General features: G+C 46.0%; 1 protein-coding gene and 1 long non-coding RNA gene across 3 annotated transcripts in view; one reads left to right on the forward strand and one right to left on the reverse strand.

Annotated features, from left to right (window-relative positions):
* Positions 1–2: 2 nt before the first annotated feature.
* Positions 3–11,867, forward strand: LOC136586859 (uncharacterized). The gene is made up of 3 exons (XR_010787339.1): positions 3–146; positions 2,971–3,093; positions 11,725–11,867. It is a non-coding gene; the product is annotated as an uncharacterized lncRNA (long non-coding RNA).
* Positions 2,866–24,661, reverse strand: part of LOC136586858 (regenerating islet-derived protein 4-like) — a 34,503-nt gene continuing 12,707 nt past the window's right edge. Inside the window, exons 1-6 of one of the 2 annotated variants that reach the window (XM_066585127.1) lie at positions 7,951–8,045; positions 7,769–7,840; positions 7,050–7,147; positions 5,562–5,699; positions 5,251–5,365; positions 2,866–3,075 (exon numbers count right to left, since the gene is read on the reverse strand). In XM_066585127.1, the coding sequence (XP_066441224.1) occupies positions 3,008–3,075; positions 5,251–5,365; positions 5,562–5,699; positions 7,050–7,147; positions 7,769–7,835 (486 nt within the window). In that variant the 5' untranslated portion in view covers positions 7,836–7,840; positions 7,951–8,045 and the 3' untranslated portion in view covers positions 2,866–3,007. Of the gene's footprint in view, positions 3,076–5,250; positions 5,366–5,561; positions 5,700–7,049; positions 7,148–7,768; positions 7,841–7,950; positions 8,046–24,661 lie in introns of those variants that run through there. The other variant, XM_066585128.1, reaches the window with a different exon arrangement.

Consider the following 24,661-nt stretch of genomic DNA (forward strand, 5'->3'; position numbering starts at 1 on the left):
CGGTGCACGCTCTGACGTCAGAGTCCCCTCCTCAGTTCCGCAGGACAGGACAAGTTTGAAATCGTTCCGGGCTCATGCACTGACGTCAGTGTGCACCCGGGCTCAGCGCCGAGAAGAGGAGGAGCGGCGCTGACTACCAGGAGGAAGTAAGTATATGGGTGGGTTAATTTTACTGTGGTTACTAACTACTGGGGCCACGGTGGGGGCGCCTGTTAATGCTGGGGCCACCAATATAGGGGGGCACTGTTACTACAAGGGGTGGATTGTCTGCTGGGGCCATGGTAGGGGGCTGCCTGTTAGTGCTGGGGTCGCTGTTACTACATGGGGGTGGGGGGCTGCCTGTTAGTGCTGGGGTCGCTGTTACTAAATGGGGGTGGGGGGTTGCCTGTTAGTGCTGGGGTCACCACTATAGGGGGTCGCTGTTACTACACGGGGTGGATTGTCTGCTGGGGGCATGGTGGGGGGGAGCCTGTTAGTGCTGGGGACACCAATATTGGAGGTCACTGTTACTACAAGGGGCATATATGCTGCTCGGGCCACGTTGGGGGGGGGGGGGTCGCCTGTTAGTGCTGGGGCCACCAATATAAGGGTTCACTATTACTACACGGGGCGGCATTCACAGTAGCTGTAGCTGCAAAGTAGATGAGATTCTAAAAATCTTATCCACACGCTGTGGGAAAAATCCGCACAAAACCCGTTCGGATACTGAGATGTGGTGCGGAATTTAATACCGCGGCATGTTAATTTTAAATCAAACTACTAACGACCACTTGACCGTGAGTATATATGTATGTTTGTGTGTGGGTGCTTCTCGTGCTCCGCCCCTAGTGATGTCATCGCTCCCACGTGTTTGCATCCATGCAGGTTGCTGTAGGGGTAAACAGCGGCGTTTTCTATGCAGGTGGCTGGACCTGAGGTGTGAACAGTCCTGTTCCGTGTGGTCTGTGTGTTGGTGTGGACTGTGTCCTGTTCTGCTTGGATTGTTTAGCATCTAGTGTGAGCCAGGCCCTTAGGTTCCAGCGTGGGGCCGTCCCTATTGGGACGCTCGTCCTGCTTACAAGCAGGACTCATGGGGTAAATTGTCTTATGAGAGTAGGGACCCACGAGACAATAAGGACCCTTGTCACAGGCTTAAGTATATTGGCCAAAATACAAACCCATACCTCGTACCGTAGTAATTCCATCTGTTTATGCGTGCAGGTGTGCTAGGTGAGTGTGTTGGGTTATGTCTGCTCGCGAGACACGTTCGCAGTTCTCTAGGTAGCTAGATGTAGCGTGTACTGCTTTGTCTTTTTTTTTTTTTTTTAATACAAGAGTATTTAAAGGGGTTGTCCCGCGGCAGCAAGTGGGGTTATACACTTCTGTATGGCCATATTAATGCACTTTGTAATGTACATTGTGCATTAATTATGAGCCATACAGAAGTTATTCACTTACCTGCTCCGTTGCTGGCGTCCTCGTTTCCATGGAGCCGTCTAATTTTCAGCGTCTAATCGCCAAATTAGACGCGCTTGCGCAGTCCGGGTCTTCTTCTTCTTTTCTCAATGGGGCTCCGTGTAGCTCCGCCCCGTCACGTGCCGATTCCAGCCAATCAGGAGGCTGGAATCGGCAATGGACCGCACAGAAGCCCTGCGGTCCACCGAGGGAGAAGATCCCGGCGGCCATCTTCAGCAGGTAAGTAAGAAGTCACCGGAGCGCGGGGATTCAGGTAAGCGCTGTCCGGTGTTCTTGTTTAACCCCTGCATCGGGGTTGTCTCGCGCCGAACGGGGGGGCTGTTGGAAAAAAAAAAAAAAACGTTTCGGCGCGGGACAACCCCTTTAAGGTGTATCTCTCATTTAGATCAAAATGTGTAGAATAGGTAATGAAGCATTTTTGTAATATGTTTCATCAACATATTTTGTCCGTTTTTGCTTCAAACCCTCTCTTCTGCTATGCTAGTACTGTTCTCTAATGCTGCCAGGCACTCTGCGGCGCTCTGGCCCCGTTGTGCGGCGCGCTCTGGCCCCGTTGTGCGGCGCGCTCTGGCCCCGTTGTGCGGCGCGCTCTGGCCCCGTTGTGCGGCGCGCTCTGGCCCCGTTGTGCGGCGCGCTCTGGCCCCGTTGTGCGGCGCGCTCTGGCCCCGTTGTGCGGCGCGCTCTGGCCCCGTTGTGCGGCGCGCTCTGGCCCCGTTGTGCGGCGCGCTCTGGCCCCGTTGTGCGGCGCGCTCTGGCCCCGTTGTGCGGCGCGCTCTGGCCCCGTTGTGCGGCGCGCTCTGGCCCCGTTGTGCGGCGCGCTCTGGCCCCGTTGTGCGGCGCGCTCTGGCCCCGTTGTGCGGCGCTCTAGACCTCCTATGGTGGGCTCTTAAAATGGATGTTACTTGGATATTAATTTGGCCCTACATGGCAGTGTTGTGTGGGCTGTATACACAGTAATATGTGGAAACTGTATGGCTGTATTGTGTAGTCAGTATAGGAGTGTTTAACCCTTTCCAATCCAATTTGTATCCTGGTTTTCCTAGGGGGCTTACTCTTTTTCTGTTATACAACGGCGCTATCTGCTGGCTAAAGCCAGTACTGCATGAGGTGACACGTTGGATAGGCTCCAACAGAAGAGAGGCTGGCAATATACAGTAAGAGAACCCTGACGGATGTCTTCCAACATCGGAGCTGTACAGCCTTACATCATAATGTCTTCAGAGGTCAGACAGTGGATTGGAAAGGGTTAAGTATTGTATGACAGTTATATTTGGGCTGCTTTTACTGATTAGAAAAAAAATCTAAAAATGGTGATCAGGGCTCCCTGTGTTGGTTGTTGCCCTGAGATACAGTCAGTCCCAATATTGGGAGGATCCCCTTTTATTATAGAATGTACACGGAGACCAGCAGTAATGTCCGGTCAGTTCTTTATTGATCGCTTCTCAGTGTGTGTCTTATCAGGATGATATCCCAGGATGTCAGATTTGACCCTCTTCTTGATGGTTTCCTTTCCAGCTCCTCAGAATTCCTCGGTTCTACAGATGTAAAGGATCTAAGGCTTGAACTTGCACACGTAAGGACTGGCTTGATTACAGATGGCGTCGTTCCACGTTTGAAACTCTGCAAAAAAAGCAATGGGTGAGAAACCTGTGCCGATCCTGTAAGAAGCTCCAGACTCTGCGGTGTAAGGGGAGATCTAACACATGGTGGCAGGAGGGGAAACTGGAACAACTAAGAGCAGTGATGTGGTGCCCACACATATGGGGCATGCACACCTACCCAGACGGGGTACGGCGAGATTCTACCCCAACAGATAAATATAAAAAATAGCCATACTTGCCTGTCCCATGGCCTCCGTGGTCCAGCGCCGCCACTCCGGTACAACGACAGTCAGATCCCGGAAGTGAGTGTAGCAATCACATGCCATTCATCAAGCATCTGTGTAGGAATGGCACATGACTGCTGATGCCAGTGATCGGTGAATAGCCCTTCATCTGTACCCTCTCATTGTTTGCTTGATTTTCCAAGATACAAAAAAAAAAACCTTTAATTATGTTTAATGAGGTAATAATCACTATGTGCCATTAACCCTTTAACTGTCCACTCCAGGGAAAACACATTTTTCCATTACTGTGCCCCTCACCTGATTGTCTATCGCACTTTTGCCATTTCCTATGGATATTGCACTTGCTTCCATGCAGTGCAGCCTCCTGTATGATACAGACTATATACTATCTTGATTTTTGGATCCCCACATCCACCCCATTTCTCTCTCTCTGTGCTGTGCTAACAAATCCATGATGCATCAGCAGAGCATCACAAGACCAGCTAGAGCCAGTACCATCTCTGCCTGCCAGGAGGACAGTATAAATATCATTACCCTCTATATCCTGAATAAGTTATAGCCCAGTGGTGTAACTATAGTGGGTGCAAAGACTACAATTGCACCCAGGCCCTGGAGCCTTAGTAGGCCCATAAGGTCTCTCTTCCCCATATGAGGAGACCCGTACCATGAATGTAGCATAATAGTTGGGGAGCCTAATCACAGATGTTGCATTGGGGCTTGGCAGTTACAAGTTACGCCTCTGCTACCGCCCATAAGTATACAGTGAGGGAGGATGAACTGTGATCATCGATATACCTGTGACAGGAGCCTCTAATCATCATTAGTAACCATGATAGAAGTTTCTGCAGGCTCCTGTAAAAACTTGTGTGGTACAGTCCATGCAGTTTCATCATACAGGATGTTCTGCTGACTGAAATAGTGACTCTTAAGAACAGAGACTAGTAATTCCCAGGTGGCCACAATAAAATCACGTGACCTACCTGAAGAGAAGGATGCCAGAAATTTCCAGATAGAAAGGCGTAATTAAACAAGGTAATACTGGCGGATTTACATAGACCACTAGTAGCTGTTTATTACATATGTGAAAAAGAAAACTGCAGCATGTGCTATTTTGATGCATATTACACACCAATATAGGTGGAAATTTGACGTACGTGGCAAATACACGTGTATTTGCTGTGTTCTGCGTATTTTACGCGTGGTACGTATACGTCTGTTTGCGTGAGCGCTTACCTTTTTCATTTTTCCGTCAATTTTTTTTCACCATTTTTTTATGTCCCTCTGGGGGACTTTAAAATGCAATTGTATGATTACTCTGACAATGCATAGAAATACTTCTGTATTGCGGCATATTTTTCTCTCTGTTCTTTTAGCTGATGATGTATGAACATACATTATAAATACAGACGGAATAAGTTTGTGTGTCACTGGCCTTGCACTACAAGCCATGGCAGGTCAGTATTAGGCCTCCGGATGCCATGGCATCCCATCAGCTCTCTGCAATTATATTGTGGAGGGCCGATGCCGTAACAGAGGGAGTTCATTCCCTCTGTTAACAGCTTACATGCTGTGGTCAGCACTGAGTGTGGCATCTAAGAGGTTAATGGCCGAAATCAGTTATCTCCAATCCTGGCCATTGTGATTCCGATCTCGGCCATTGCAGTGAGACCCCAGCTGTCAGTTACAGCGATGGTAGCATGGTGATCATGTGGGCATAGCTCCTGTACCCACCCAATCACCACAGTGTACATCTACATCAAATCATAGGCACTATTTCGTTCTCATGACATTAAAGTGCATCATGGGACGGGAGAAAAGCGTCAAAAAGTGAGTTGCGTTGTTACATGCAGGGGTGAATAAAGAACCGTTTTTGGACTACTGCAATTTTTCATATATGGATATGGGATATTCGTAGATTTTACTATATGCATATTAAAGAGGTTACTTACTTTCTATGCATGACAGCTCCACACAGTACTCTTTTTGGTGATAGTTATCTGGTTGGTTGCGGAGCCACGAGCGATAGTTATACGTGGAACCATCAGTCCACTTCCAGCGGCGATTCTGTAACGTGAGGGTTTTAATGATAAATGTTGAGACTGGCAAATCTCATATATTAAGTCTCGTCTGGGTGTATACTGACATACACTGGGTACTAGTGTACATGAATAGCATTATTAATGGCAAGCAACCCCACACCTAGATGGTAAAGATTAGCCGATGCTATTCTACCCCATTCCGCATGTTACCCTGTAATCACCTGCTCAGGGTCATGAAGTCCTATCCATACTGGATGATTAATCTTCTGTGCAGAAATATGGGTGCCGATGATATCTGCTTCTGCAGCATCCAGGATGGATGCCAGATGAGCTCCGTGACCATACGATTGGCAGTCAAACTATGGAGAGAAGACATTGGATACAAGGTTACTCTATTGATATGTGCATAGCATGAGTTGGTCTGCAAGAGCAAGGACGGTTTGCGACTGGAAAGCACCAATTTTGGCACATGTGGGGTTTTCGGGTGTTTACACCATTTTTTTTCCCAAAAAACTAAGGGGGCATAGCTGTGCGCGGCCCATCACATTTACCATAGTCTAAACCAGAAACTGGTGCAGATTTATAGTAAAAACCTTCTCCAGCTTAGAGTTGGCGTAGATTTTCGTCTGGTGCGCGGAGGTGCCGCCATATGTAACAAATGTATTTAGAGATTTACGCCTCTTAATACATTTGTTGCTCATAGTCAGGCGCAGGGTTTACTTAGACTGGCATGTCAAACACTGATCTAAGTAAATAACCCCATAACTCACAGAAAAGGGAGCCAAAAATGTGCCATCTGCTAAACTGCAGAGCGGGTTCAATCACCATAGACCCTGGTTGTATGCAGAGAGCCAGATTGCAATACGAGCAAGCTAAATATTCAGTGCAGACTAATATGATGCCACCCAGCTCAACCCAGCCCAAATTGGGGTAGGGGTGACTGCTAACAAACATAGTCTGCACATATGAACTGATACCAAGGATGCCAGCCATAGTTAAGTGCGCCACACCATACAGGAATGCAACCCCTACTGGCAAAGCAGTGGATTGCCCTGTATCATCACAGTGTGCCACACTGGCATGACATCCTGGGCTCGCTCAACATCTATAGTAAACTGCAGAAAAAAATAAATAAAAACACACATACTGAAAAATGCGGGTGTAAGTCTGCATTTTGGCTAAAACACATAAGCTGACAGCCCACGGCAAGGCCACCATGTGTACGTCAGAACCTACGCAATCTCACTATTAACTAAATTCAAATCACAGAGGTGAGAGAAAAAATGTACAAAGACTTAACTCACAGAAAAGGCAGTCAAAAAATGCATCATCTGATAAACTTCAGGGCAGGTTCAATCACCATAGATCCCGGTAGTATGCAGAGAGCCAGATTGCAATGTAAGCGAGCTCAATGTTCTATTAATTTAGTTAATGGTGAGATATCGTAGGTTCTCCCCCTAATAGATGATGATGTTGGATAGAAAGAGCAGGCAAACTGAATTGAGGTATCTGGCAGTAGCTTGCTCTCTCCTCCCCATTTAAAGCCCATGCACGTGCAGCCACCAGCTCTTGAAGGTGTGTGGGCACCTTGACATCATATACATTTTTGTACCAAGTTTGCCACACTCTGGTTTTATTATGTACAGAAGCACAACTTCCAGCAGACAGGTCTGCGGTGGGTACTGAGGAGGTCCAGGTTTCATTCTTACCTCTGCTTCGGACCACCTTAATGGATACTTGAAGACACCATAACAGTTTGCCTTGTAGAAGAACCAGCCATTGGGACAGCTTGAGCGGGCTTTACTAACTGAAAACAGGACACAGTAGTAAAAAATAGAATGGTGGCTCCATAAAAAGGCAATATATAGGCTGTATGCCAATGGGCCACCCTAACCCACAGTCTATAAAGAGAGAAATGTCACCCCCGAGGGATGATGCAACGTAGTAGCAATGTGGCAGATGGGCCCTTCTTCAGGTCTTGTGTTGGTTCCTTTCAGGACTGCAGATTCATGCCCATGTTTATTCTTAATGGTGAATGCAAGTGTTTATAAGAAAGGAAGGGCATTCAACATTCAGGCCACTGCTCAACGTCATATCATCAGAACATCTGGAAGACATTTCCAACTCTAGAGCCCATAGAAGTGATGACATAAGGAGAAATAAGGGTGGTGTAAGCAACAGAAGACTGTCACTGAGGCGCAGTTAACCATTTGTATTGTGCAATAATCCCAGTGTTGGTCCCCTCTTAGTAAGTGTAAAAAATAAAGGAATAGAGGAGGATTAATGATGCAGCAGCAGTGACACAGGAGGAGAATTAGGAATTAGTGCTCCGCAAACCCGGAATAAATGGTGAAATAGCAGCACCTACAACCCAGCACAGCGCAGAAATGTTTAGTAAAAATTAGGAATAGAGAATCTAAAACTGTACCTGCAGCCACCTGCGTGACTGCGAGGGAGCCCACGAGAAGAATGACGACACACCAGGTGAGGGCCATGATACCTGAAAATGAGCATTGAGTGTCAGGACCAACATTGAATTGTTAATCTACATAGGCTAATATTAGGGCACATTGATCAGCATATATACAGTATACTTCTCTCAATACTTACAGACTCAGCAATTTTCCTGGCAAGCTCTGGTGCCCCATTCATCTTCACAATTTGCAGAATGGCAGTAGCTTTTGTCTGCTACCAGGGAAACTGTTGTGTGTAGCCCCAGTAGCCATCAGTACTGAAATCTACTGTACATAAGGGCAGCAGCCAGAGGCGTAACTTGAAGCTCCCGGGCCCCAATACAAAACCTGTAACAGGGCCCCCCAACTATAATCTTTTATTCATAGTACTGGGTTCCCTATATGGAGAAGAGAGGCCTTATGGGCCCCCTAAGGCTCCTGGGCCGGGGTGCAACCGCATCCCCTGCATCCTCTATAGTTATGCCAGTGGCAGCAGCACTCTAACATTTGGGTGCTGGAGTAGGATCCCAATCGAAATCACTACATTCCAACTGTGACCCTCTCCATTCTTTATTGAGCGGACAATTCAACACAGCATGTGACATTTTGGTTCAAAACAACATTGACATTTGTCCAACACCATGTTTGAACAGAGAAAATTACAATAAATTATATATACCAACTAGCTGATATACCGGACTTCGACAGAGTTAATTTGATACAGGTGTTTACGTGTTGTTTGCACGAAAAATTTTATGAAGTCAAGGGTACTTTAGAGGAATCGAGGAATGAAATATGTATACACATAGAGGAGCGTTAGATTCTCCTCAGACTGCATGTACCGATGTCCCTTTGCAGAATGTGCCACCTTTCCCACTCTCCTCACTTTAGACCTAAAGAATGCTCGCACCAAATTTCACGCTTTTAAGACACCGGGAAGTTACATTACATAGGGGTGCACTTACTTTTGCAATTAGCATTGAATAATCGAGTTCTGACCCCTTTACTTTTCCTATTTAGGACCTAAAGAATAGTCGTGCCAAATTTCATGTTTGTACTACACCAGGAAGTTAGTGAGTCAGTCAGTTAGTCAGACAGTGAGGGCTTTCACCTTTATATATAAAGACTATGTCAAGAAAAAACTGATTATTTACACATGTAGTAAGTCAACATATAACTCATGGTATACTGTATATCCACATATCGCAAAACAGAAATGGCACACAAAGTATACACATAATGTGTAGGCACACTACTAATAGTAGTATGGTAGTAAAGGAAGCATATCACCTGCAGGAATAATACTGATCTATGGAGACATAAGGGAATATCCACCTGCTAAGACCAGCTCCTTTTCAGGTCCAACATTTCTACATAAAGTTATAGGGCTCGGATCTGTTTTTCTGGTACAGAGCTCCAAATTCCTGGTACAGTGCCATCGCTACAATTGTGGCATCGTTAGGAAGTTGCAAAGATGTCCTTGCACAAAAATGTATGACTTTTTGGCCTTCTTTCTCCACTTTTTTCCAAAAATAAGGTAGGGTTAAGCCCCATTTACACTGGACGAGTGTTGGGCAAACGATGCCCGACACTCGTCCCTGTGTCTCCGTGCTCCTGCACAGGAGCTAGCAGAGCAGCCTGGTTCACGGAGCGGCCAGCAGGGGGTGGGGCAGTGCAGAAGATTTCTCTCCTCTCGCTCCCCCCCCCCCCCCCCCCTCTATTCGCGTAACACAGCGGCCATTCACTACTGAACGGTGGCTGTTTAAACTGCACCATGAGCTTCATCGCTCATTTTTTATGCAGCATAAACGATCAGCAATGAAGCTCATCATGCAGTTTAAACAGCCGCCGTTCAGTAGTGAATGGCCGCTGTGTTATGTGAATGGAGGGGAAGTGAGGCTCCGTGAACCAGCCTGTTCTCCTAGCTCCCGTGCAGTAGCACGGAGACACAGGGACAAGCGTCGGGCATCGTTTGCCTGACGTTCGTCCCGTGTAAAATGACTTGATCACGTCATTTCTTCACGCAATTCAACGGCACGTGCAGGCGACCCGCAAAAATGCATACACTCGTGTGAAGGAGCTTTTAGGTAAATGTGTTCCATAGAGTTATATGATTACATTTTGGCTGCTTACAGCTACCACTAGAGGGAGCTCAGGAGCTTACTGCCTAATGTGTTATAATTGAGTATGCAGGGACTGTAAAGATTGATGAGAGACTAAGTGTGTCAGTAAGGGTATTTTACACAGACCAACAATCAGCTAAAAAAATAAAATTCTGAAACAAATGAGTTTAAGTGATACTTGTCCTGTGTAAATGCAGGACCCAACAGTGCTGTGTGCGAAATCACTCATTGGTCACTAGTTGCTTTGAAACGAAACTCCTAATGAGTGACGTCTCGTTCAGTCTAAACAGGCAGTCCTTCATCTATGAATGGAGGCGGCTGCCCAGAAGAGGTCTCTGGTGCGCTCTGCCTTCATTCATTGAACGACTACTGCTCCTGTGTGAAAGCGCAGGAGCGATAGTCGATGGAACAGCTATTGGGTGCTTATGTGCCAACAGTTGTCCCGTATATAGGTACCCTATGGGAACTAGAGGTAAGAGTAACTGTGTCATTAAGTGGATTGTAGACTGAGGTGCGGGAAGGAACTAGTTCAATAATAATAATGTAGTGCGGCTGTCTTACCGGGGTCACAGGATGAGCGCAGTAGAGCTGTGGCTTATTGATGGCTGCTCTCCTTTTATAATAATTCTGAAGATGAAGTATTTACATGTGAGCATAAAACTTTATGGCGTCCTGATAATTGAGACAGCTGGAGAGTAACTCCCACACCCATTTATAATCCCCACCTAATAGTAATGTTCCACCACCTCTCATACCGGTCTCTTATTTGCCCTGAATGATACATGTAATATAATTAACACAATGATAGGTCATCGGAAAGCAAGAGTCTGACTGAAGTAAGGGGTCCCTGGATTGGACATCATTAACCCTTTCCAATCCACTGTCTGACGTCTAAAGACATTCTGATTCAAGGCTGTACAGCTCCGATGTCGGAAGACGTCCGGCAGGGTATTCTTACTGTAGATTACTGGCCGCTCTGTTGTCGGGGGGCCTCTCCAGCATGGCACATAACGCAGTACTGGCTCTAGCCAGCAGACAGCGCCATTGTATAATGGCAGAAGGAGAAAGCCCCCTAGGAAAACCCTGAATCCAAAACTGGATTGCAAAGGGTTAATATAGAAATATAGAGATCTGATCCTATTCAGCCTACATTTCTGTCTACATTCAGAAAGTACTGGATGCTCTCATCCTTGGTCACTCGCATAGGTATGCGCTTCCATTAGCGTAACCTAGAGGTGAAGAGGTTTCATGCTTTTCATCATCTGTCTCCCACCTACCCATCTGACAACCAAGGCGTCCATACCACTTGACTATACCACCTGGTCTTTAGAAGAAAATTCTTGCCACTTGCTTATTGTGAAGAGAGGGGACAACTACCAGGGTAACGGGCATAGCAGCCGTCATGGAGCCCAGCAACTAAGTGGGCTAATTTCTACTAATATATATATATATATATATATATATATATATATATATATATATATATATATATATATATATATATATATATACAGTTATTCAGATGTAGCACCACCAGGCTTGACCGGCGAGGCGCACTACAATATTTGCATAGTCTAAACAGACATTCAATGGCTATGCAAATAGCACAGTTCCACAAGTTAATCAGATAGATTATTATCCATTCTCCGTAGCATTATGTTTTGCATCATCCCTGTACAGTATGTATTTCATACATGTATTATATCTGCACATGACCTCAATATAGGTATTTTATCTTTTCTGTGGGGTTAAAGGTACATGGTGATTTTTCTTTGTTAGTTTTATCTGTACTATTATATTAACCACAGGTTGTCGGGATTCCCCTTGGCTTTTGGAACCCCAGCATCCCTAGGTCTCCAATTATCTGTATATCTTAACCAGCCAAAGTGAAGAAGAGGTTTTGCCCCAAAATGTGTTTCCCATGCTGGCTGCACACGTTATGTAATAAAAAGTTTTGCACTGCATTATCTTTAATATTTGACATTTAGAGTGTTGCACCATTACCACCAGTTCTTTTAGGCCTCCTTCCCACGAGCGTGACGGGCTCCGCCGCGTAATATTACGCAGTGAAGCCCGTCACGGCGCCCCCCAGAGACCCCATACTTACCAGCGGAAGATAGCGTGAAGACGCTTCCCCGCCCACCGCCGTCGCGTCATGTGACACGCCCACCGCGTCACATGACGCGGCCGGCCGTGTCACGTGACGGGCCGGCCGCGTCATATGACGCGCGGCGGTAGGCGGGGAAGCGTTTTTTCACGCTATCTTCCGCTGGTTACAGCGGGAGATAGCGTGAACGGACGGCTTCCATTGACTGCGATGGAAGCCGTCAGCGCGTACACCCGCGGCAAATAGAGCATGCTGCGGGTGAGGACGGGAGATTTCACGGTGCGTAATTCCGCGGTGGAATTACGCATCGTGTGCATTGTGCTATTAGGTTCAATAGAACCTAATAGCAGGGGGCAACGCAGCGGATTTTTGCCGCGGATTTACGCGGCGTAAATCCGTTCGTGGGAAGGAGGCCTTAGTCTTATCCTCCCGTTAAGTGGGCATTGACTTTTTTGCATATGTGATAGCTATTGTGACAACTATGAAAGTGCAAATCCTTGTACTTAAAGGGGTTTTCCAGGCATAAATACTATTGATGACCTATCATCAGGATAGGTCATCAATAGTTGATTGGCCGGGGTCCGCCGCTCAGGACCCAGACCGATCAGCTGTGCTGGCGCATGCTGTCAGCACAGCAATAACGGAGGTCGGAGTGGAAGCCTCCGCGGCGACTTCCGTGTAGTGTCCAGCGCTTTTATGTGCAGGCATAGCTTTCATTGAAATTAATGGGAGGCGTGTCTGCAGTGACAAGTGCAAGCCGCTACATGGGAGGTTGGCGCCGAGGCTTCCGCTCCGACTTCTGTGTTATTGCGATGCTGACAGCATGCGACTGCTCAGCTGATCGGTCTGGGTCCCGAGCAGTAAACCCCAGCTGATCAATTATTGATGACCTATCCTGATAGGATAGGTCATCAATAGCATTTATGCCTGGAAAACCCCTTTAAATGATGTTTTTGTAGAACCACTCTAAAATGCTGCCCACTAGAGGTCTCCCTATCTTCTCATTTGTTGTATACTGTCTGTTGTTAAAGAGTACCCGCACTTTCACTTCGGAGCACTCCTGCTCTGTGGGCTGTATTTTGCTCCTTCCGGCAGCTGAAGACACCCAGATTTCGCTTATATAGTGCTATATGGGGCCCTCTTGAACTGCCAGAAGTCAGAATGGCTTATAAAGCAGGAGCACTTTGAAGTAAAAGTATGGGTACTCTTTAAGTCTCTAGTAACGAAGAGAAACTGGAAGAGGGTGATGACTCATGTAGGCCATAGATATCTATGGAGAGCAGAGGGTAGACAAAGAGACAAACACAGACATGACTGCTGCTAACAAGTGATTTGCAGCTACTGAAATCACATCTACACTGCTCAATACAGCTATAAAATGTCCCTTCATGTTGATCACATCTCTGTGTGTGCTACAGACATCCCAATGTTTTTCCGACCATGCCGGTTTTTTTTTTTAATTCACATGCAGAAAAATCTGCATTGCATATATTATGGCGTGGATCTGTATTTACCCCAATGGCATATTAAAATTACCCAGTTTTCAGTTTTGAATCCACACCAATAAATCTCCTTGCGAACGAGGCCTTAGGGAGAAGAATCTGCATTTTTCTCCACATGCATAAATTACAACATAGCGGTAGTCTCTTCCCACCACCTCAGAGACAACTGAAAATCAGAGATACAGTCTGCAGAGGGAGAAATCGGTAATAGATACCATCTACAAGTCACCTAATGGGCAGATGTAGTGTTATTCCTCATGCACACACCACAGCTTATTCTGAAAAGTCATGTGAAAAGTTAGGTATGCTCGAAGTATAAAACTATAGTGACACAACAGCAATGAGGAGATACTAGAGGAATTATATTTATAGAACTTTACAGTCCTGATCTGTGTCCTTGACTATCTCCAAACACTGTCAGACCTTCTTATCTTATCTGTGTACATACACTATACCTAGAAGTAGGACTTCCATCTGTGACCATCTCCCTCCACCCACACAATGATTACCTATATTGACAGGAATCTGGCCACATATTTCTTTCAGTATTTAGGCCCGCCTGTTTGCCCATTTTTAACCCTTTAATATAGGAACCCTTCAGATTCCAAAAAGGAAGGGACCCAGAATTCTGGAGGAAGCCTATGGCATGGAGTCAGCGAAAGAGCAGAATGTTGCAAGGAGCTGTAACATGGAGGACCGACCGTGGTTGAACTCTATTTTTCGCCAACAAGGAGTAAGTGGGGCCCCCATGATTTACTTTGCACTCCAACAGAGACTGAGTAAGAGGGTTCACAGGCCTGCAATAGTCTGAGAGATTACAGGTTTGTAGCGACCACTTAGGAATGTGTTATATAGAGAGTGGAGATATCGTTGAGTAGTGTGTTTTGTAATTAATGTAAGATGGTATAGCGCAGTAGATAACCTGACTGGTAAAGTTCAAGTAAAGGTGTTGTAGCTGAAATGACCTTGCGGCAAATTGTGGTGTCGGTGACACTGTGTTCCTAATGTATGGGCGCAGCCCTATGGGGGAAAATTGGGACGGGCTATGGTAGCTAGTCAGTATCGTCCTACAGCCAATATGTGTCATTCAGTGATTTGCTGCCACCAGTGCTTAAAAGATGTGTATTAGTAATGTGATAATGATGACTACAGTTCTATATAGGATGCAAGTCCATGCACCTACGGTGTTGTAGGTTGGAGTAGTGATGCCAATCTGAGAGTAATGACAATGAAAAGTAATTCTGATGAGTGATGGTGAAAATGGAATGCCTATGTAGTAAGTGTTGACTTGCAAGTTAGAGAAATGTTCAGTTAATCAATACACTTATAAGGAGTGGCAAAATGAACCAATGTTTAAATAAAATTTTCTTTATAACTACTGCCTCCGCCTTTGTTTGTCACTGCCGTATCATACATAACACCACTACCTGCTTCATTATACTAAGACACTAAAGCTTACTGTCAGGAATTGAACCTGAGACTTCCTGTACTCCAGTCGATGGCTCTCACTACTAAGCCATCTAGCCTGCAGATAGTTCCCTTGCATGACTCTTAGCCTTGTTCCAAAATTGCAGTTATCTAGTTCCTGCCTCCTGGTCCTGACCCCGCCTCTGTTCCTGATTTGGGTTCATTATAAAAGCCTGACTCTGCCATTGCACCAGCATGTGATTAGTCTGCTCCATAGCACTGATTGATCAAGCTTCACTTTTCTGCTCCTCTGCTATTTCTACAAGACCTCCTGATACTGACTTCTGGCTTCCCTTCTAACTAAGCTAGCAGCCTCATCCATCAGTACGGCAAACCAAGATCTTCTGTTACTGACTACTGGCTTTCTTTCTGATCACGCTACACGTTTTATCCATCTGTACTTCAAACAGAGACCTCCCGTTGCTGAATCCTGGCTCTTCCTTGACTACTCTCCAGACCTGCGGCTATTACACCTGAGGTTCCAACCCAGTGCCTGAAACTGCTACACTTACAGTCCAGTGGTAATATTGTCTTTCTCACAAGGAGAATGGAGAAAGTCCAGGGTTGGGTTGAAAGCTTTCTGGCTTTATTCATTCATGCAGACAGATCTACATGGAGGAAGAAAAGGACTAAGGGCAACCTGTTTCCCTGAAACATCTAAGCGGCACATGCCCTTATTCCTCCATGTCTGTCTGTCTGGATCATCTAATCATCAGAGCCTCGTGTGGCACAGAGTGTAAGCTTACGGTTGCAAGTTCAATCCTCGCATGATTCAGGTAGCCGGCTCAAGGTTGATTCATCCTTCCGAGGTTGGTAAAATGAGAACCCAGCTTGGTGGGGGGTAATAAGTAATAATTACCTGAAAGCGCTGTGGAATAAGTTGGTGCTATGCAAATACCAAGATTTATTTTATTTTTATCTAATAAAGTCTGCTAACTGCATGGGATTTAGTCACTCTGAGCCCGGGGTCACCAACCTACAATACCTGGTTACTACTGTGGCTGTACTGTAATATCTCCTTATTATTGGCCCTTCTCTCATCCTGGGGATTGGCTAGGGACCCCATGATTGGTGCAGAGGCCCCTTTCAGCTAGCTTGCCTTCTCAAAAACTCCTCTTGCACCAAAATTTCTCCTACTGATCTGGACTTTACATTTTGCCCCCAGAACACTAGAGTGCGGTGTAGCCATGCCTATACCTAGGTTGACTGGCCTCCCAGTCACCAACATTGTGCCCAGGGCGGCAACTCCCTGGTGCTGTGCTGAGCTTGCAGTATGTCTACAGCAACAGAAACCTACAATATCTGCCAGAGAGATTCACCACCTGTAATTACGGTTGCAATGACTATAACAATATTAGGATTCCTTCAGTCGTATTTTTGGTGAAAAAAACCAAGCAGAAATATCAGATGCATTTTTGGGGGGCGATACATGCATTTTAGTGTTGTTTTGGTCATACGTACATTTTTTTCAGTAATTTTTTCCTATAGAGAAGCCTATGGGGAAATGCCAGAAAAAAAAATCCAAATCATGTTGTGATTTTGAAAAAAAAATGGAATGGGCCCAAAAACACAGCAAGAGTGAAAATGACACCAGAAACCCTGGTCAAAGGTAACACTGTCTAAATATTAGATGGCGTGGCTTCAGCTCGAGCGGGATGATGTGTGGCTGTAATAAAGCCCATTTTCAAAACAAGAGACTTTGTAATGTCATTATTTGCACTTTGATATAGCTGTGACATTGTAATGAAGTTTGACAATACTTTATAGAGTAGTGTTCTATCAAAGGGAGAACTGTGATCTGACAGGTGGTTATTGACTTTAGCCATCAGAGATGCAACAGAGAGAAATACAAAAAATCTTTGAAAGGCTCAAATATATAGTACATATTCGAGATACTATAGTGTGCTTCAACCCATGTGCCTAAAAAGTACACCACTGTGCACTGTACACCCCTCAAAAGTACCTCATTGCACACATCCCATTAAAAGATGGGTAAGCTAATTTGGTATTATATTATTATGAAACAAATCAAAAAGAGTGGAAACCCTGGGGTATTCACCTATTTTTGCCCAGCTTGGGGCTTAAGATAAATACCCCTTTCCATGGATAGGAGTCAGTTCTCTTTTTTTTCCTGAATTCCCCAAGTTGGGAGGTTCTGTATTCAGCCAGTACTGTGCTATCAATTTGGGTGCCATATAAAGCAATCTAGCAATAGCTATCTGCCCCACCTCTTCTACCAGCAGATCACAGACGTACCCCAGGACACAAACCAGGGGGGCAGCATGCAGAGATACTTGATATACATTGGCAATTAAAGTAATTACTAGAGATGAGCAAGCACCAAAATGCTCAAGTGCTCGTTACTCGAGTTGAACTTTCCGCGATGCTCGAGAGTTCGTTTCGAGTAACGAACCCCATTGAAGTCAATGGGCGACTCAAGCATTTTTGTATATGACTGGTGCTCCGCTAAGGTTTTCATTTGTGAAAATCTTAGCAAATCACCAAAGTCATGTAAAAAACACAGAAATGGATAGGGCAGGCGGGGAGCAACATGCAGGGCTGCATTTCGGGCTCCGAGGTCTCACTATTAAGCCACAATAGTGGCAAGAGTGAGGGGACCCCCCCACACTGTCAGCATAACGATCGTTCTCCTCTGCCACAGCTGTGGCAGAGAAGAACGATGTTAGCCCATTGAATTCAATGGAGCCGGCAATACAGTCGGCTTCATTGAAAGCAATGGACTGCTGGCGAGCGCGGGATGAATTTTCGGGAAGGGCTTAAAAATATAAGCCCTTACCTGAAAAAGAAAGATTTTAGTGTAAAAAAGAATAAAAATGCAGGCATTCTCTTCAATGGAGCTGCTGCTGCTGCCGGCGACTCCATTGAAGACAATGGTCCGCTGGCACACCTGAATTCTTTTTCAGGGAAGGGCTTTACATATAAGCCATTCCCTGGAAATGAATTAAAAGTGATTTAAAAAACAAAAAAAAATAGATACTCAGCTGCCGAGGCACAGCTGCGTTTTCTCCTGCTGTCCCCTGCACTGTGGTGCTGAACTGCTGTCATTCAGCTGAGAGCTGCGCTGAGCCAATCAGAGGCAGCATTCACTCACCCATTCATGAATGGGTGTGAGTGAGATCTGCCTCTGATTGGTCAGGCTGTGACCAATCAGAGGCAGCTCATTCAGCAGGCGGGGATTTTAAATCCCCGGCTGCTGAATACTACAGAGAGCAGTTCAGGAGAACTGCCGGCCGGCAGCAGATGAACTCTGTCTGCCGGGAGCAGGTGAGTATATATATATATTTTTTTTTTTTTTTACACATTTCTGGATGAATTGCAGGGAAGGGCTTATATATTTAAGCCCTTCCCGAAAATTCATTGTGCGATCGCCGGCAGCCCATTGCTTTCAATGGAGCCGGCTGTATTGCCGGCTCCATTGAATTCAATGGGCTAACATCGTTCTGCCGGGACAAGGTGAGTATTTTTTTTTTTACACATTTTAGGATGATTTTCAGGTAAGGGCTTATATTTTTAAGCCCTTCCCGAAAATTCATCCCGCGCTAGCCGGTAGCCCATTGCTTTCAATGGAGCCGGCTGTATTGCTGGCTCCATTGAATTTAATGGTCAGTGCTCGTTTAACCTTTGTCTTTCCAGTGATCAAACTCTGTTGATTTGTTAAGTTTGGAAATCCAAGGAGTGCCCCAGATAGGAGTATAGTGTGTGCACCACCTAACTTCCAGGATTCCCCTAGTTTTCCACCACACTTCATGCATGAGTGACAATGTGGTAAGACGCCGGGCGTTACGTTGAAGCATACTCAGTGTAAGAAAAAAAATCAAGCACCTAGTTGTTGGAATGGAATTAAATTTTTTGTGTGTGACTGTAGTGTTGATATACGTAATAGATTACAATACCAGAGCAAAAGGATAAATTATTGTGGAAAACTAACCCTTGACGGGAGGCTCTAGTACCCTGTTGTACCGCCTTTGGATACAAGATGTGATACGAGTGGGCATGGAGGCAAACCGGGTCCGTATGGTATCCTGCAGCATCTCGGACCACATTTGCTGTAACTGAGCCTCTAGATAGTGCAAGCTCATGGGCTGTTGAAGTTGGCGTTCCAGATGGTCCCATACATGTTGTATTGGCGATAAACCTGGCGACCGGGCAGGCCACATTGTGGAGACATTCCAGTGACACTCTGCCCTAATAGAAGGGCCCTGCCATGAGAGGCAATGCATGTGGCTACAGGATGTCCTGAACATATCGCTAAGCTGTCATTGTCCCTCGTACCACTACTAGGGATGACTGACTGTCATATACGATGTCCCTCAGACCCTCACACCAGCAGTGGGGGCAGTGTATCACTCCACAGCAAAGGCAGGATTGAGACGCTCACCCATAAGTCTCCATACACGAACACGGCCGTCATCAGTGCCCAAACTAAACCTGGATTCGTCGCTGAAGACACAGTTCCACTCCATAGCAATCCAGTTTAGTCGTTCATGACACCACTGCAAATGGAGGTGACAGTGGGTGGGTGTCAAAGGCAGTAAATGTAATGGGCGCTGTGAGACAAAATGTCCTTCAGCCAAGCACCTGGTAATTGTTCCGACAGACACAGGGGCCTGTAATGATGGTGTCACCTGTCTCTGGATAGTGGACAAGAAAATAGTTGGAGCTGTTCTTGCTTGTTGGATGATCAGACAATCCTCTCTACTGGTGGTCTATCAAGGGCGTCCTGAGCCCGATAGCCCTCTGTCCATGCTGTCACTTATCCACTGGTCCTAACACCTTCTAACAGTCTGGTCGGAACGGCCTAGGTGGTGGTCAATTCATTGATACGACCATCCAGCTTCTTGCATTCTAATAATGCGCCCCTCTCAAACTCTGTTAACTGGGCGAAATCTCTTTGATTGCATTGTAGAGGAATGTCTAGTGGTCAACAAGTAGAAAAAGAGGTCTATTACACAGAAGGAGCCTCTGACAGCCTTTTCATAGGCCTGGGGTTGTACCACTTTTAGGGCCTCAGGTGGCAAGACCGTTCATCTAATCAGACCACAACTCTAATTATTTGCATAACTGCCTGAGATGTAACTGCATGCCGAGTTTAGCAGCAAAATGACAACTCCTTCTAGGTACTTAATTTACACCCCGCTTGTCTTCTGCATCCTCCGCTCGCAGCGCAAAGTAATCGCTCATCTTGAGCGATCATCTTGCGCTGTAAATGATACGATTGTCGCTCAAAAGATATCTTTTGAGCGATAATTGTTGTGTAAATGGGCCTTTAGTTACAATGATATTTTGGCCCCAGTCTGTTTTGCTGAGATTCAATCCTGCTTTAGTGATTTCACAGCTTCATATGCTGATGACCCTAAGGCCGCCTGCAGACGAGCGGGTCGGATCCGGCGGCGAGAATTCTCGCCGCGGGACCCGACCTGAGCGCCTGCAGAGACGAGCGCGTACTCACCCGCGCCTGGCGGCCCCGGCTCTTTCATGTGTCGGCTGCCCGGCAGCCGGCGCATGCGCAGACCGGAGCCGGCGGCTGGGTGAGTGACGTATCTGTGCGAGGCTCTGCGAGCCCCGCACAAAAATAGGACATGCCGCAGTTTGTTTGCCGCGCGAGATTTCGCGCGGTCCAAACCGCGGCCGTCTGCATAGGAGTGCGTATTGTAATGCACTCCTATGCAGGCTTTGAGCGGCGGAAATCCCGCGGGAAATCCCGCCGCGGGATTTCCGCCCGTGTGCAGGCGGCCTAAGGGCGCTACCACTAAGTGGGAGGCTCTCAAATGTGTTTTGTGGAACATTTTAGTCTCCCACACCAGTAGGTTAAAGAAGATCAGGGCAGGAGATTTGGAGACACTTTACACTAAACTTTCCAAACTGGAACTCTTACACAAAAGATCTTTGACCGCCAAATTGTTAAGAGTATTTTTGATACCAATGATGTATTTTTTAATTTCATTTGATGTAATTGATAGTCCCTTTTATTTTGTTCACATCGATGTTCTATTGACACACAAGTGTAAACACAATTAGTACTAAGAAGTTTTATGTATGGAAAGTCTATTGAAATCTATGTGGAACAATCTATTCATTATAGCCTGTGCCTGGAATCCGTTATCAGTCAAGCAGGAGTTAGGAGGAGTCAGGTGCAATACCTTGTTTTCAATTAAATTTTAACTGTCTGCTTTAAAAGGAAATTACGTTCTATGTAAGTGTGGTGATCAAGATTCATTCCTGAATCGAAACGCGTCCTTTGTACTGGACTTTATGTGGAACACTTGTTAATAAAGGCTTTGAAATTTCTTCACGGTGAAGCAGCCATCCTTTGATGTGGTACCACTAGGTCAACCTACCGGGTAGGTGAAAGACCAATCCAGTGAGGTTGACAGCTGATCCTTGGTGATCGGAGGTGAAGATACCAGGCGAATGTGACACAGTCCGAAGAAGATACCTATAGACGAAATACCTAATCCTCAGCTAGTACAAGAGAGAAGGGACAGCCGTGCCTAGAAGCGGGGCTGGTGTCCTGATAAGAACGACCCTGCGGTCTTCATATAGGGCCTAGCTATCCGTTGGATAGCGCTGATCGCATTGCCGGGGCGGACTGCCCTCAGCCCAGGATGACAGCTCCATGCTGTCACGTCCTCAGCTAAGAGGGCTTTAATCCAAAGAGGATGCATGTTTTTACGTCCTCTAGGATTAAAGCCCACTTAGCTAGGACGTAAAAAGGCAATGGGGCCGTCACTAAGGGGTTAAAGAATTTAAAGTTAGTAAACGTCTCGGTCCAGATGGCTACATTCAACGGTTTTGCAGGCTGTTTTTCCAAAATTTAGTTTGCTGTCTCCCGTGGGTGTTTAATTAAATTGCTGAGGGTACTATGTTCCCTCCTCAGGCGCTCACTGCTCATATCTGTGTTATTCCTAAGCCTGGAAAAAAAAATTCATCTGTGAGAACTAAAGGCTGATCTCCCTTATCAATATTGACATGAAACTTCTCTAAATTGATCGCTAATCGCCTTCAAACCTATAGCCGGTCTTTGGTTCACACAGATCAGGCGGGTTTTGTGCCTAAAAGGAAAACAAGAAATAACACAATAAAGACCTTGTCCATGATTTCATTGATGCGGCATAGGGGGATCCTGCTGTGCCTTCTTTCTATTGATGTAGAGAAAGCTTTTGATCAGGTGCAGGGGGATTCCGTGCATTTGGCCTTGGAACATGCAGGCCTGGGGAAGATTTTGCTTACATGCATAATGGCCTTGTACGCCTCTCCCCAGGTGCAGGTGAGAGTTAATTCAATTCCAACTGCCAAAGGCAAAAAATACCCATAGCTGATATCCCCTAAAATATAATATAAATACTTTTTTGAATAATAAAGACAAAGACAACATCGAATGATATTTAAAATAAAGGGGCAAATGGTGGTAGCAGTGAAATGTGACCAGCAGTCATTAATTAGTATCATGCGTGTAACTGTGCATATACTCACTAAAACATAGGCTTGCATGGCCAACTTCCAAAAGCCTAAGAGGAAATTAGTAAGTAAGCACCACCAAAACCCTATTAAAATCTAATCTTTACACACCCCTTGGTGCTGCTGACTTAATTCATTTTCACATAAGCTTTTGGAAGTTGACTATCCAGGCCTATGTTTTAGGCTTCATTCACACGGGCGCGACAACTTTCGGCCGGCTGTGTCACGGCCAGAGCGCAGCTGAAAAACGCGTGAATGGGAGGCAGCCGTGACCAAGTCACGGCTGCTACTCCCGTTTTAACGCCTGTGCAGAAGGCCGAGGCTGCGGTGCATATACGCCACAGCCCCAGGATACCGTCAGCCAGGGGGTGGGAGTTTGGCTCTGCTAAACTCCCACCCCCTTCCTGCTCCTTGCCAGTTTACGATGAGAGGAGGGGATGGAAGCTTTGCAGAGCTAGTTCCTCCCCCTCTTCGCTCCAGCCTAAGGGGGCAGGACTTTAGCACACTAGCTCCCATCCCGTCCTGCCCCCTTACATTTTAAACAGCCAGCAAAGGGCAGAGAAGGGGAGGGAGTTTAGCAGTCACACTGTTAAACTCTCTCCCACCTCCCTTCTCCGGCAGCTCTGATAGGCTCACATGTCGAAGATAATTCCAGAACTATCTTTTCTGGGCGGCGTAGAAACGTCCTGCCGGAATGCACACCATACGCACTCTCTTGGCCGGCCGGCCATTTTTACGCATTGGAAATAACCCCATCTAAACTGATGCATTGGAAACCAATGCATCAGTTGGGTAGCATATATCGGCAGTCCATGAAAATGCGGCTGATATGTGCTTGTGTGATAGAGCCCTTAGTGAGTATATGCACAGTTACACACGATACTATTTGATGACTGCTGGTCACATTTCACTGCTACCACCATTTGCTCCTTTATTTTAAATATAATTCGATGTCGCCTTTGTCTTTTTTTAATAATTAATAAAGTATTTATATTATATTTTAGGGGATATTAGCTATGGGAATTTTTTGTCTTTGGCAATTAGAATAGTGTTTATATAAGCTGGAGTATTCCTAGGCCAATTTCATAATATATTCTTGAATTCTAGTGAGGGTTAACTGGCGCATAGCAAATGTGGTGCCAAAATTCAAAAAGGGGTCAAAAGGTGAACTGGAAAACTTTAGGTCGGTAATAGAGATGAGCGAGCACCAAAATGCTCGGGTGCTCGTTACTCGAGTCGAACTTCCCGCGATGCTCGAGGGTTCGTTTCGAGTAACGAACCCCATTGAAGTCAATGGGCGACCCGAGCATTTTTGTATGGGACCTATGCTCCGCTAAGGTTTTCATTTGTGAAAATCTGGGAAATTCAAGAAAGTGATGGGGACGACACAGAAACGGATAGGGCAGGCGAGGGGCTACATGTTGGGCTGCATCTCAAGTTCCCAGGTCCCACTATTAAGCCACAATAGCGGCAAGAGTGCCCCCCCCCCCAACAATTTTTACTTCTGAAAAACCCTCATTAGCAAGGCATACCTTAGCTAAGCACCACACTACCTCCAACAAAGCACAATCACTGCCTGCATGGCACTCCGCTGCCACTTCTCCTGGGTTACATGCTGCCCAACCGCCCATTTCAGTAATAGTAGCAGTCAAGACAGGCCCCAGTAACAATTCCAAAGCAGCAGTATAGGGGGAGCACAGTATTAGTTCCATTTCAGTAGTAGTAGCAGTCTGGACAGGCCCCAGTAACATATCACTAGCAGCAGTATAGGGGGAGCACAGTATTAGTTCCATTTCAGTAGTAGTAGCAGTCTAGACAGGCCCTAGTAACAATTCCAAAGCAGCAGTATAGGGGGAGCACAGTATTAGTTCCATTTCAGTAGTAGTTGCAGTCTAGACAGGCCCCAGTAACATATCACTAGCAGCAGTATAGGGGGAGCACAGTATTAGTTCCATTTCAGTAGTAGTAGCAGTCAAGACAGGCCCCAGTAACATATCACTAGCAGCAGTATAGGGGGAGCACAGTATTAGTTCCATTTCAGTAGTAGTAGCAGTCAAGACAGGCCCCAGTAACATATCACTAGCAGCAGTATAGGGGGAGCACAGTATTAGTTCCATTTCAGTAATAGTAGCAGTCAAGACAGGCCCCAGTAACAATTCCGAAGCAGAACGCTGTAATTAAATGTGCCGC

Source organism: Eleutherodactylus coqui, chromosome 12 (genome assembly GCF_035609145.1).
Source record: "Eleutherodactylus coqui strain aEleCoq1 chromosome 12, aEleCoq1.hap1, whole genome shotgun sequence".
In the NCBI taxonomy this organism is placed as follows: Eukaryota; Metazoa; Chordata; class Amphibia; order Anura; family Eleutherodactylidae; genus Eleutherodactylus; species Eleutherodactylus coqui.